At 28.0% G+C, this 13,807-nt stretch overlaps 1 protein-coding gene across 1 annotated transcript; it reads right to left on the reverse strand.

The window, feature by feature from the left end:
• Positions 1-6,592: 6,592 nt before the first annotated feature.
• On the reverse strand, positions 6,593-9,250 carry LOC107473210 (uncharacterized). Its single transcript, XM_021135264.2, has 4 exons — positions 9,095-9,250; positions 8,861-8,992; positions 8,583-8,765; positions 6,593-8,145 (listed from the first exon to the last, which is right to left on the reverse strand). The coding sequence occupies exon 4, from the start codon at positions 7,772-7,774 to the stop codon at positions 6,704-6,706; it is 1,071 nt and encodes a 356-aa protein (XP_020990923.2). The 5' UTR covers positions 7,775-8,145; positions 8,583-8,765; positions 8,861-8,992; positions 9,095-9,250; the 3' UTR covers positions 6,593-6,703.
• Between the last annotated feature and the right edge of the window lie 4,557 nt (positions 9,251-13,807).

The raw sequence follows: 13,807 nt of genomic DNA on the forward strand, positions 1-13,807 counted from the left end.
TTAATATATTATAATTATTTTAAATTATTATTAAAAACTTGTTCACTTAAAAATTTCTAAATTAACCCACAACCCCTACTCCCAAACACAACCCCATGCACCCATCCCCACATGAGTGAAATACTGGAATGAGCTAGAGTTGCACTAGTAACCTGTAACCATAATTCTCTCTCTACTTTCCAATCCTCAGCGCCAAAATTCCCCCAAGACACGACACACACTATTTTATTCCTATTTTTTCGTCTGCACGCTTAACTGATTTGGTATTGAAGTATCTTTGCAGGTAACGCCTTTTACATTAAGAACTCGGAAAGTCGGCTGTCAACTCCATCTCCACAGTCCTGAATCAGGCAAAAACCTCACCTTACCACCCAACGGATCTCCCCAAATCGTCCAGTACCCGAACTATTGAACAAAAACTAATATTCTGAATTTTAAAAATTAAGATTCTGTTCATTAATGTTACCATAAATTAACAATGAGTAATTAATAATGAGTAATTAAATTAGTTATTATTCCAATCAATTATAGTTAGTATTTTTTATTTTCTAAAATTAGTTAGAAATATTTTATCAAATATAAATATGTACTCTTTTTGTACTTTTTTGGTATTTTTTTTTATAATTTTAACATTCATTTTCAATTGAATCATTTTATTTCATTATCAAAGTCTTTAAATTTATGCATACTATAAAATTGGACATCGATACTATGAAATTGGGCACCGAAATTGTATTTGATCAAGAACACAGACAAAAAAATGTAACAACTAAAAAATTCAAATAGTAAAATTATATGTATATAATTTAATCTCTTAAGTTACATCACAATCTAATTTTTATACAGACAATAAATAACACAATCACGTTAAAAAACTACTGTTAAATAAAAAAAATTAACCAAATAAGCGCATAGCTAGTACTAGGTAAAAAAACTCGTAATTCAAAAATATGGCAGAATTTAAGAATCATACCAAGGAAGAAAATTGCACATCATGAACAATATTTAAAATCAAATCATTAACATATTTTATTAATTTGTCAGTGGCACCACTCAAAAAGAGAGAAAAAAATTAACAATTGAGAAATTAAAAAAATTTGCACCTGATAAATCAAATTTATCTTAGGTTAGAGTTTAAATTTGAAAAAATATAAACTGTATAAAAATTTTTTTGAAAAAGATGGAGGAAAACACTAAATTAAATAGGAGAGGTAAAAATTGTTTAATTTTGTCACGTTAATCAATGAATCTGTGGTAATTAAGAAAATTTATTTCAAGTTAGCCACAAACAAATAAAATCGTTATAAATTTATATAAAATTTGACTACAGAAATATAAGACATTACAATCAATTAATACGATCATATAAATTTATTATTATTTTTTATTTGTGGGTATCTTCTCATTACTAATGACCATATTTCTGGTAGTGCAACCTGCAACTGCAAATTTTTTCGTAATTTGTTAAATGTTATTGATTTTAATTGATTTTAATTTATTGATTTTAATTATTTGGGCGTCACTATATTTAATGATACTTCGTCTGAGATGCTAAGAAACTTCTATCGTATTTGAGTATAATCAACTACAGGCTTATGAATCTAAGGGTGTTCAAGTTGGCGATACAGTTAAGAAGTTCCCACTTTTGAGGCCAAGAAAATATGTGCTATCTTGGAAATTGTGGGAGGAACAGAATAAAACTTTCTATTATTTTATGAACGTAATACATCTGGTGTGTTTGGATTATAATTTGTAAATTGGAATTTGCATAAAATTGATTTTGTAAATTTAATTTTGATAAAAAATAAATTTGTGTTAAAATAATTTATGTTTGGTAATTTTTATATCAAAATTAATTATAGTAAAATAAATATTGTTTGACTTATACTATTTAAAATCACTTTTAGATTAAAAATAGATAAAATATATTTTTAAATAAAAATAAAACAATATAAATTTTAGATATATATATAAAAAAATATTTAATCAAATATGTTACATTTTTTTAAGTATTAACTAAGAATGTACTTTAGTATTTTTTTACATCGTACTCTTATTTTAGTACTCTCAATAATCTTATTCTTAATATTAATTTGGAATCCAACGTTTATGATTTTATTATTATCTATGATTAGTTTTTTATTTAATTTATTTTTTTTAATGGAAGTATAATCTATATTATAAAAAATTACACTAAAACATAGTATATGAGAATTACAATTATAAAAGAGAGTACTAAAAATAATAAAAAAATTAAATATTTACTTTATAGTAATTGAAACAAATCTAAAAATTCTTGATGATTTTTTTATATAGTATATTTTTAGTATTCTTAGTATTTTTTTAGTATGCTATAATTTTTTACTATTATTATTATTTATCGTTAAATTTTTATTTAATTTACTCTACCTAATAGAATCAATAAATCATATTATAAAAAAATAAGAACAAACATAATATACAAAAATCACAATTATAAAAATATATAATATCAAACAAATAGTTTATCAAACCAAAAGTTAAAACTTTCATAAAGTCTAAACGTGCTTCTTTTTTTTCAACGAATTTCAAACACACCCCCACTAGTCAGGAACATTTGAAAACTTTCCAATTGTTTTTAACAACACCAATGTTTTTAGTAGTGATCCATTATCTTGTTCTTATTGTTATTTCTTTATTTAGAGTACCAAAAAAAAAAGCAAAACAGTCCATGAGAACGAATCATTATATTTGGAATTAATCTATAAAATTGATGGATGAAATAAGGTAAAAGTGGGACAAAGGAAGGACTGGATTAGAATGCCACTGGATTGGAAGATATTTTTTTTGTTTTTCTATTAGAAATTTGATAAATATAAAAAAAATAAAAGAAATGTTGAGAACAAATTTTTTGAAATATAAAAAAAATACTTTTTCTAGTATTTTATAAATATATTTAAATAAAAAATATTGAGAACAAGTTTTTTGAGAAAGGCTATTATCTTATCAACTCTTCAATTTCTATTGTTTGAATACAATCTTTAATAAGATTGTAAGACACTTGCAATATAGACCATTGTTACTTCTTTTGAAACAATTACTATTATTATTATTATTTTATATATTATTTTGTTAATAATTGATAAAAGATGTCAATGTTTAATTTCAATTACTATTTTAGGACTATGGCTTCAAAAGAAATGGAAAGTACATCGTCATCAACAATATCTAAGGTAAACCAAGTTGGGTTAGTCTAGTGGATAGCTCACTAGTCCGCTTAAGTAAGGTCGGGAGTTTGAATCCCGCTTGGTGCATGCAGCAATCCATTGGCCAACGACAAACCCTTAAATGGTTGGTCTGTCGGGCCGAGAAATACCGTAAAAAACGAAGATAAAATCATTTTATAGATTAGAAGTATTTTATAAAATACACTTGAATTTATGAGAGGAATGATTAGAAATCACCATATATACATATATATATATTCATATATTGAATTACTTATATTGAACTACTTATTGAAAACTAAATAATTTTTTATTAGGGGTGTGTTTGGTAATCACGTTTGAAAGAAAAAAATATGTTAGAGCTTCTTGAAAGCTTCACTTTTTTGTTTGGCTAATTTTCTTCTCTACAAACACAGAAGTGCTTTTGTTCCTAAACCCATGTTTACAAGAAGCAATAATTTCTAGCTTTTCCGTTGCACTAACGTGCTTTTAGCTAATACCTTTCATATTTATTTTTCTTTTACTAACTTTATCCTTTATACATATTATTGCATTATTTATAGAATTCTTATTATTCCTCTCTATATACGAAGTTGTAGTGATCACAATTTCGTGCACCAATATACTATATAAAAAATATATAAGAAAAAAATATAAAAAATTAAACATGTATAAAAAAATAATATTATAATTTAATGTCATGTCCTTTTAAGTAATTATCTATCTAAAAGTGATTTTAACTAATATTATCCAAACAAAATTTATTTTATCAAAATCAATCTTGGTAAAGAGTTGCCAAATATAAATCATGTTAACACAAATTTACTTCTATCTAAAATCAATTCTATAAAATAACTTCTATTCAAACTCCAGTTTCACCAACCACAATCCAAACACACACTAGGTTATTGCTGGGCTATGACATTGGCCGCTGGTATAGAAGCTCGTTTCAATCTAATAAATAAATCCGAAGAACAAGAAGAAGTTACCATCTCCCCTCAAGATTTTATCAATAATTTTTTGACGGACAGAGAATATCAGAGATTAAAGGAAGAACCAGAGAGCAAGCATGTTTTTGGAGTTTCTAAGCCTGATAGGACGGGAATTTTTGGAGTGATACCTTATTTCGCTTTCAGCTGGGCCTTCAAGAATGGATATGTTAGTGAGGAAACTTGTCCCTTTGTGGGAGAAAAACAATCTAATACAAAAAACAGAGAGGTATAAGTTAATTAGATATTTGCAGTAAAATAAATTGAATTTAATTGATTATATGTTTGTTTTTTTTTTTTACTTTTTTCTTTCTTTTTAATTCTTATATTTATTGATGTAGGCTGAATATAAGTTTAGAAAGGGTGAAGTGGTGTGGGATATATGGAAAACATTGGAAACTCAGCCGGTTATTACTAGTATTATTTGTACTAAGAGAATTTTATCTTTTAGAACCTGTGAGTATAATATTATTTTTATATAAAATTTATTTTATATTTTACAATACTAATTTTTGTTTTATTTTATTAGTCAGGATGCCATTTACTATGGTCCAGCCGATCCAAAAGCTATTCAGAATGTTGAAAATAACCACGCTGTTTTGGTTATTGGTCGAGAAACAAAAATGATTAAAGATAAATGGGAAGAATATTATATAGTCAAAAATTTATGGGGATCAGGGTGGACAGACAAAGGATATGGAGAAGTAACTCGGAACAAGTACACAGTAACGGAGAAAGGTGAAGATGGAAAATGTGTGACAAAATATATATGGCAAAGGCTGTGGTATGAATTGAAAGGAATATCTAGAGGTGTGGATGCCACGTGCATGCATTCGTTGGACGACATCTGTTGTGTTGGATAGACTTGGTCAATCAATGTTCCTGACACAAGATGGAAAGAGAGAGGCTTTTCAGATGTAGATGATATAGGGGCGCAGAGAATTAGTTGTTAAGTATCCTTGGTAATGGAAAGATGATGTTAAACAATTTTTTGGGATAACATAGTTGGTGGGCAATCAAAATTTTCGGCAGTGCAGGACTTTGCTAGTTGGGCCTTATTTTTTTGTGAATGATTATTGTGTTGGCCTTTATTTTAAATGAGATAGTAGCCCAAGCGATAACTAGTACTCAGATCCATAACCAAAGAACAATTTCAGATCCGTAAGAGTCATGGTGATGAAAATTGTTGAACCGAATGGTTCGACCGGGTCGGTAACTTGCTGGTTCGGATAAAACGATGCCGGTTTTTAATTTGGAAAAAAAAGAAAGAAAGATACAGATCCAAGTCATTCCCAACAGACGCCCCTCGTGACCCAAACCCACCCTTCTCCCAAACATTCATTCATTCATGTAATGGAGAACGAAGAATCAAAGAAGTATTTAGTAAAAAATTTAACATTCCTCATGTTTCCATAACAAATAAAGTAACTTAAATATATTATAATAATACATACACCTCATATTATTATTATTTTTATTATTATAATAATATTATAGTAACATCAAATATTTTTTTATTAATATCTTAAATTTTAATTATTTTTTTTATTTTTTACTAATCACATAATATATGCTAAATAAAAAATTACATTTTTTGTTACCGTGTTAATTATTATTTCTTTTTTTAGAACAACAAAATAACTGTCATCGATTCAAAAATAAAAAATATTATTACAATATAAATTAATGAAACATTTTAGTCCTTATGGTGGAGGAGACTGTAACTTCTTAGTTACAATACTGTGTCAGTGTATCATTTTCTTCTCCTTTATTTTGTAATGGCTTATGTCTTCATATAATATAGGTTTTTTCTTTCGTCCAATTAGTATGCAGCATAAAAAATAAACAACCCTAAATGAGCCCAAATAACTTCAGCCCATTTATCAAAAATCATTCTCAAATCTTAATCACCAAATTCACATTAACCAAACATTGATCTTTAACATAAATCTCCGACAACACGTGATCTTTTCTGTTTGGGTTACTGTGCTGCCAGGCATTTCGGAATGCGGGCCCTCGTACAAAGCAGAAGTGCAGGAGCATTTGTTCTACGCATCACTCTCTTCTCCATACACATCAGAATCCATAGGTATAGATGTTTCTCAATATCCATACCAGAGAATTTGCCAATATATTAACCTTATAAACGTGTAAGTTCACCAAATTTAGAGCTTATTGGCTTGTAAAAGGATCATGCAGCATTCTCTATTCAATTTGTTCTTCATTTTTGTCTTCAATTCATAGTCTCATTTTTTTTTTCCTTTCTCCGAGATATGTGTATCTGCGATTCCGATTGATCTTATAATGACATTTTAGCCAAGAAGCTCTCTTATTGTTAAATGAATTCAGACTTCAAAAATAAGAATCTGAATGTTAAAATAGTTTTTCCAAATGAAGTTACAATAAGTGGGCCTTCTATTTGTATGCATTGCTTGCTCATACTCAACATTTTTCAGATAATTTGAGTTCAAATAAAAGACAGATTTGGCAGAACTCCATTACAGCATCCTAGCTTTTTACACCTGATATCAACCTTCCCAGACCCTCTTTCAGATTGGGTGAAAGTGCAGGACAATAAATCAAAACATCATATGAATGAATCACACCCTTCTTGGCAAGTAACTGAAGAGCTGATGATACACCCTTAGCTATGAGAACCTTATTCTCCACCTGAACATCAAAGTTGTCCACAAGATATAACAAGAACTCAAGAAGATTGTGTGTTATGTCAATGTACTTCTGAATAGAATGCACCATCAACAAAATTGCAGGCTCTATGTTCATCACACTGTCAACACTTTCATAAAAATAGAGCCAATCATAAAACAGAGCAAGTTTAACACTTTTCTCAACATAGCTGCTCCTACATGACTTCAAAAGCCAGCCTATAACAGCCCATCGAGGAACGATGTCTGATTGAATGATCTCATTAGGTGGATGGTGTGCACAACATATGAATCTAACTATATCAACTATGATAGTTTCTCTATCTGGTTCATGAAGAAACTTCTGAAAAAACCATATTTGGTGCCTCTTTTGATGTCCCAATTTAACATATGTCATCAAAAACCGCAATCTGGTCTCCATCTCAGGATTGATTCTAAGCAAAACATACTTGCTACAAGTCCTTGTGCGGTACAGCTGCAAAACATTTATAAATCTTGAAGTATTGAACTTTGATGGACAAAGCATCAAATCCTTCCAAATATCTCTAAACTCAGGAACATGAATCAAATCCTGCAACAACCGAATGAAATCCCTGCCGATTCTTAAACACAAGTGAAACTCTTCCCTCACAATCTTCACACACAAATGAACCTCCAATCTCCTCAAAGTCTCAAAATTTTGATCACTCGGCCTGTTGGTTCTACAATGATCAGCCAAAACTCTAAGAAACACATATAAAGCACATGACAAAACATTGGGTTCTTCTTCCAACAAGCACTGCCACTTGTTCAAGAAAAGTGTGGCCATCTTCAAACACAACCACAAATTTCCATCACTGAAATCACCTCCATTGATTTGCCTCAAAAGGGACACCAAAAGCGCATCGAAACCAATCCCCAACACATAAATCATTTCCTCAGCAACCCAAAGTAGCTGGCTTTTCACAGAACCAAGGAGCTTTGGGTATAACTAGTGAACTACTTTGATGAGCAAATTGATGAACATTCGCAACTAGTAAAACTTGTCGATGTTCAATTTTCGGGTCAGTTATCTCATCGAAACAACACAGAAATCTAGTTTTTGTCAATTGATATTCTGAAAGAGAAAATTTTGAAGCACTTCCAGTTCAAAACCACCATTCACAAATTGAAGAAACCATAAACACACAACTAGAACATGAACCTAAACTCAAATTCCACAACTTAGGCCTGAGATGTACCCACTTCCTCAGATGTACCCGCAGCCTCCTGAGATGTACAAGTTTCCTGAGATGTACCAGCTTCCTGGATAATACATTGAAAGAGAATCTCAGCATGTTACATTAACTCCAATGCAAATAATCAATGAGAAAATACTAACCACATGAAATATAAGGAAGAAATGTTTAAATACAATACTTAATCAAAACTATGAAATACTTTATGCCAATTATTAAAAAACATATACAAAGAACATGAAGCTAAAACCAAATAAGATATCTTGACGAGAAAAAAATTGAAGCAATATCATTAATAGTTTGGATGCTTACTCATGCAAGGAACTTAACAATCACAGATAATTATGAGTCACAATCTAAGAACCTTATGATAAAGTAATCACAAAGCAAAACCACATTATCAAAGTAAAAATGCATCCACACACACAACAACAAAGTCATAACTAAAATAAACAAATTAAAATGCCAAGACACACCCTAAATATGGATAAATGATGATGGTACCTGCTTAGTAGCCATTCCACAGAACATGACATCGGTGGTACGATCTATTTTTTCCCATACTTCGCCATAAAAGGTTTCAGATGCATTACCACCAGAGCATGCAGTAAAAGTAATGTAAAACATATAGCCAGCAACAACTTGACTATTAACCTTGTCAATCTTATCAAACTCAAAACTCGCCCTCTACATTGTAATAACAACAATAAAAATAATCATTAGTGAATGAGATTATAGACATAAATAAAACTCAATAAAGCAAAAACCATCATAGACACAACATTTTGGTTATTGTAGAATTTCAAGCATCGCTTAGCCAAATCGGTCACATGTTGCTTACGATCCTCGTTATACATCTTATAGGGTCCAATTCCGCCCGGTATTAAACCTCCATACTCCGGAACTTTGAATCCCTGGAAGAAAAAAAAAACTAAGGAGTTAAATTATGAGATTATATTAAAAAGCATAAAACAGAAAACAAAGAAAAAAAAAATAAAGCGTCAATTTAAAAGCACCTCACTGCTTAAAGACTGTCTATAATAATCATAAAGTTGTTCTTCCGAAGTTTCCTCAGTGATTACAACCGTTTTATTCGATTTATCATCGACATCATCCCTACCTCTTTTATCTCCAACAGAACCCATATCTCTCTCTTAACTGCAACCTGATTTCAGAATCAATCAATAGTAGCGTTTGTTTTCGGGGACAACACTTGTTTGGAAGTAGAGACATGGACAGTGGACATATTGTCTTCGAAACAATTTTTTATACTTTTGTGTCCACTCTTTTATGAAGGACAATGATGGACACGAGATTTGGAAGAGTGGACACGGACAATTTTATAAATTTTGTTTTCTTTTTTTTCCACTATTACCCCTTCTTATTTTTTCTATTGCGTTGTTCAAAAATACCTTTTTTTCTTCTGTTCTTTCTCTATCTCTTTCTTTTTCAGCTACTCTCTCTTTTCTGTAGAATTTTTTATTGGGATAGATAATTCTTTTCTTTTTATCGTTTTACTTCAATACTATTTTAACATTATATTATATTATTTGATTTGTAATAAAAATAATAACAAAAATAATTAATCTTAGAACTTTTGAAAGATAAATATTATCAAAAGTAAAATTGACCTTTTAAAATGTTAAAAAATAATTTATAAATTGTAATTGATTTTATATAATTTAAAGAAAAATCAGTTTTTAGATAAAAAAAATTTAATTTTTTAAATAAAAATAGATTCTTATATGTAAAAACTAATTTTTTTCATGTAAAAATGGATTTTTTAAATTAATTTTTTATTTAAAATTAATTTAACTTATTAACTTAAACAAAATTTTTTATTAATCAAACTCAAATTTATTTTTTTGTTAATCTTAACCATATGTATTTCTACATATTAATAATAAATTTTAAAATAAAATAATTATATTTATAAATTTTATTTTAATATAAATACTAATATATTTTTTATTAAAATTTTTTGCCTTTTCAAATATTTTTTTCAAGTTTCGTCCTAAGTACTTTCATTTTTTATTAAATTAATTTGTATTGATGTAGAAAATTTGGAATCACAGGGATATTTTAGTCATTTTATATAATATTTTAGTCTTATCCATGTGTATCCAAACATAATACTAGACATTACATTAGTGTCTTGTCTATTGTATACAAACATAATACACAAAAAATAATTTTTAGTGTTTCTGTTTCAGTGTCATATTCTATCCTGTTTCTAAAAGCAACGCAGAACAGGAGAGAAGCACATGTAGTTTCAATTCGGTTATGCACAAAATCACACGTGTGAATCGGAGAAGAGAAGGCGGAGGACTTACCAGAATCACCGGAACTATGATATGAATAAAGAGGTCGACAATTCTGATTCTGGTGAGTTGGGGTTAGGGTTTTTATTATTTTTTACTGGTACTTTCAACGTTGAAGTATGTGTTTGGATTACAGTTTGCAAACGAGAATTTTTATAAAATTGATTTTGTAAAATTGATTTTGATGAAAAGTAAGAATGAGTTAACATGATTTTTGTTTGACAATTTTTATATCAAGATTGATTGTAGTAAAATAAATGTTGTTTGGATTATACTAATTAAAATCACTTTTAGATAAAAAATTATTAAAAAAGACATCAATTTAAATAATTTTTTTATATATGCAAAATCAGACTAATTTTTCTAGTACTGTTAGTACTCTTTAATTTAGTATTATTTTTTACTATAAATTTTTATTATTTATGGTTTTGTTGTTATTTATAATTAACATTTTATTTATTTTGTCCTTTTTTATAGGATCGTAATTTATATTATACAAAATTTTGATAATAAACGTAGTATATAATAATTATAATTACAAATTTTACAAATCGGAATAAAAAATAAAAAAATTAATACAAAACAAAAATAGAGTATTTCAAAGAATAAAAAAAAATCATACACATAAAAAATAATAAAAATTTCATAAAATCAACAATATGTATCATATGAACAAAAAAATATAATAAAAAGTAAATAAAATTCGTATGAATAAAATTAAATAAAAATAAAAAATTTCATGCACAACATAAATATAATGCAGAAAAGGATAGAAAAAAAAGAATTTATATAATAAAAATAATAAAAATATTCTAAAAAAAGTCAATAACATTTGTCATATGAATAAAAGAAATACAATAAAATAAATAAAAAAGCCAAACAAAAAAAAGGATTTCATAAAAAAACATACATATAAAAAATAATATAATAAATGATAAAAAAACTCATAAAAACATAACATGAGAAATTAGAACACTACACAAATAATATAAAAATATTTATCATATAAATAAAAAATATAATAAAAAAATATAAGTAAAAAATACAATAAAAAATATAAAAATTAAAATATAAAAATGAGTATTAAAAATAATAAAAAAGATTGAAATATTCAATTTGCTGGTGATTAAAACAAATTTGAACTATTTTAATGAAAAAAAATTTGAAATGAAGAACTATGAAGAAGTAAGAAGAATTACAAAGAATTATTGTGAAAGTAATAATTACTAGTATCATTTTATAAAAGAAAATGAAGGATAATGTTAGTAAAAAAGAAATAAAATTTCACCTAATTTTCTAAAGACAACAAGCATCCATGAACGTGAAATGCAGAAGCTACAAATTTTAGCTTCTCTTGAACGTGCGTCAGGAAGATAAAAATAGTCAAACAAAAAAGTGAAACTTTTAAAAAGTTCAAACGTGCTTCTCTTATTCCTAACATGTTTGCCAAACACACCCGAATTCACGGAGGACTTTTACGTTGAATTCACGGAAGCGTGTTGTTTATTGGGCTTATACGTTGGGCTTTTTATTGGGAACCCTCAACATTTTGAATATGCTTGTTGGGTTTATGTTCATGATTTTTACTACTATGTAGATGTTCTTGTAGGCTTATACTAAAATTTATTTTAAAAAAAATATTATTTGATATATTTAAGCTCATATATTTTTTTATTTATGCAAATAATAAATAAAATTACATAACAAAAAAATTCACAAAATAATTAGATTAATTATAAAAAATACAGTATACAATAAATTTATTTTAATTTTTATGAGAAAATATACGTACACATTTATTTATAAAATTCTAAAACTTTAGTTTATATCTCTAACATTGATCATTTCACATCTATAGATTATATCTTTAATCCTGTATCAAATAAAATTTAAATATTATTTATATTAAATTTTTATCCAACTACAGAAAAAACTAAATTAAAACAACGTATATGTTCTTAATTATTAATTTTAAAAAAAAACGTATATTATTTATTGTAAAAACTTAAAATCTCTTCTCAATATTGATTTATATTCTACACTTGACTCTTAAATTAAGTTAACTAAATATCAAATGACGTATATAAAAATGTATCACATTTGTTGAGAGTTGTATGTAATAAATAGAGAATAGGTAGAGTCAAGCGAGATATAAACATTTATATATATATATTTATTGGTGAAAGGTAAATTTTGATAAACATTGAAAATTGCAATTAAATTTTAATTCAAAAAGAAATGTGTATTCTATAAGATTTTTTATTTTTGTTAATATTTTTTATTGTGAAACAAGCAATTTTTATTCTATACTCAATTTTATTTTTCACGAAAGCATTAAATTACTGTCCAAAATGAGCGTTGAACGTCCACATTTGGAGTTCAACGTCCAAGAAGAACCAACCTCCCAAGTTGAACACCTAAAACTGGTGTTCAACACCAGCTAAGGAGCAGAGGGCAGCGAATTCACCCCCAAATGGGCATTTAACACCTATTTCTCAAGTTGGACACCAAACCTTCAACCCAAACACTCACCAATTGAGTCTCAAAGTAGATTTTTGCACTCCTTAATTGATTTTATCTCTTTTTTTGTAATTTTTAATTAGAATTAATATCTTTTTAGGTCTAGTAATTATTGGATTAGTATATATAGGAGGAGATCACCCATGTTTAGGATCTTCTCCCGAATCATCACATATTACTTTTCTTTTCTATAAGTCATGAGCAACTAAACCTCCTAGTTAAAGATAGGAGCTCTACTTATTCCCATGGATTAATATTATTACTTCTTTATTTTAATATATGTTTGATTCCATTCTATGATGTATTGTCGTTCTTCATCTTAATGAATTTGGGGTGAAACGGAAGTATGACCCATTGTTTTACATGAGTTCTTGCGAGTCCCTGACCGGATATTATTGAACTACAGCTTGAGAATACATCACCTAAACTGAGGGTTACCTGGGCTGATTGGGATAAGTGACATGAAATCCTGTCAGTTTAGGGTAATTAAGGTTTTTGTGGTGCTAAGGCTAGAATACCGAGCTTCATTCTCTAATCTGAAAGATCTAACCTTGTCTGTGGCATTTTAAGTAGGATTAAGAGAGATTGAATTACGTGAGTTTCACCCTCGTTCAGATTAAATGACCACTGACCTTAGCGTTTGATATAGATTAGAGGAGATTCATTGATTACTGACCCTGGCGTTAATCATTCACAGCTTTGCCATAGAATGAATCATTCGTTGTTAAAGTAGTCAGTAAGAAGTACGAATTCGGAAAGATAAGAATCTCCAAGGTCTAAACTGTTTTCTTTCTATTGTTTCTACACCAATTCTTTACTGCTTTCTTTATTATTTTGTTTTATGCGCTTACAATAAACACTCCCTTTTCTATCCGCCTGACTAAGTCT

The sequence above is a fragment of the Arachis duranensis genome, chromosome 1, assembly GCF_000817695.3.
Source record: "Arachis duranensis cultivar V14167 chromosome 1, aradu.V14167.gnm2.J7QH, whole genome shotgun sequence".
NCBI classification, from domain to species: domain Eukaryota; kingdom Viridiplantae; phylum Streptophyta; class Magnoliopsida; order Fabales; family Fabaceae; genus Arachis; species Arachis duranensis.

Coding starts and splice junctions, on each gene's coding strand:
- LOC107473210 (XM_021135264.2), bottom strand. CDS start 7,774: ATGATTTATGTGTTGGGGATTGGTTTCGATGCGCTTTTGGTGTCCCTT.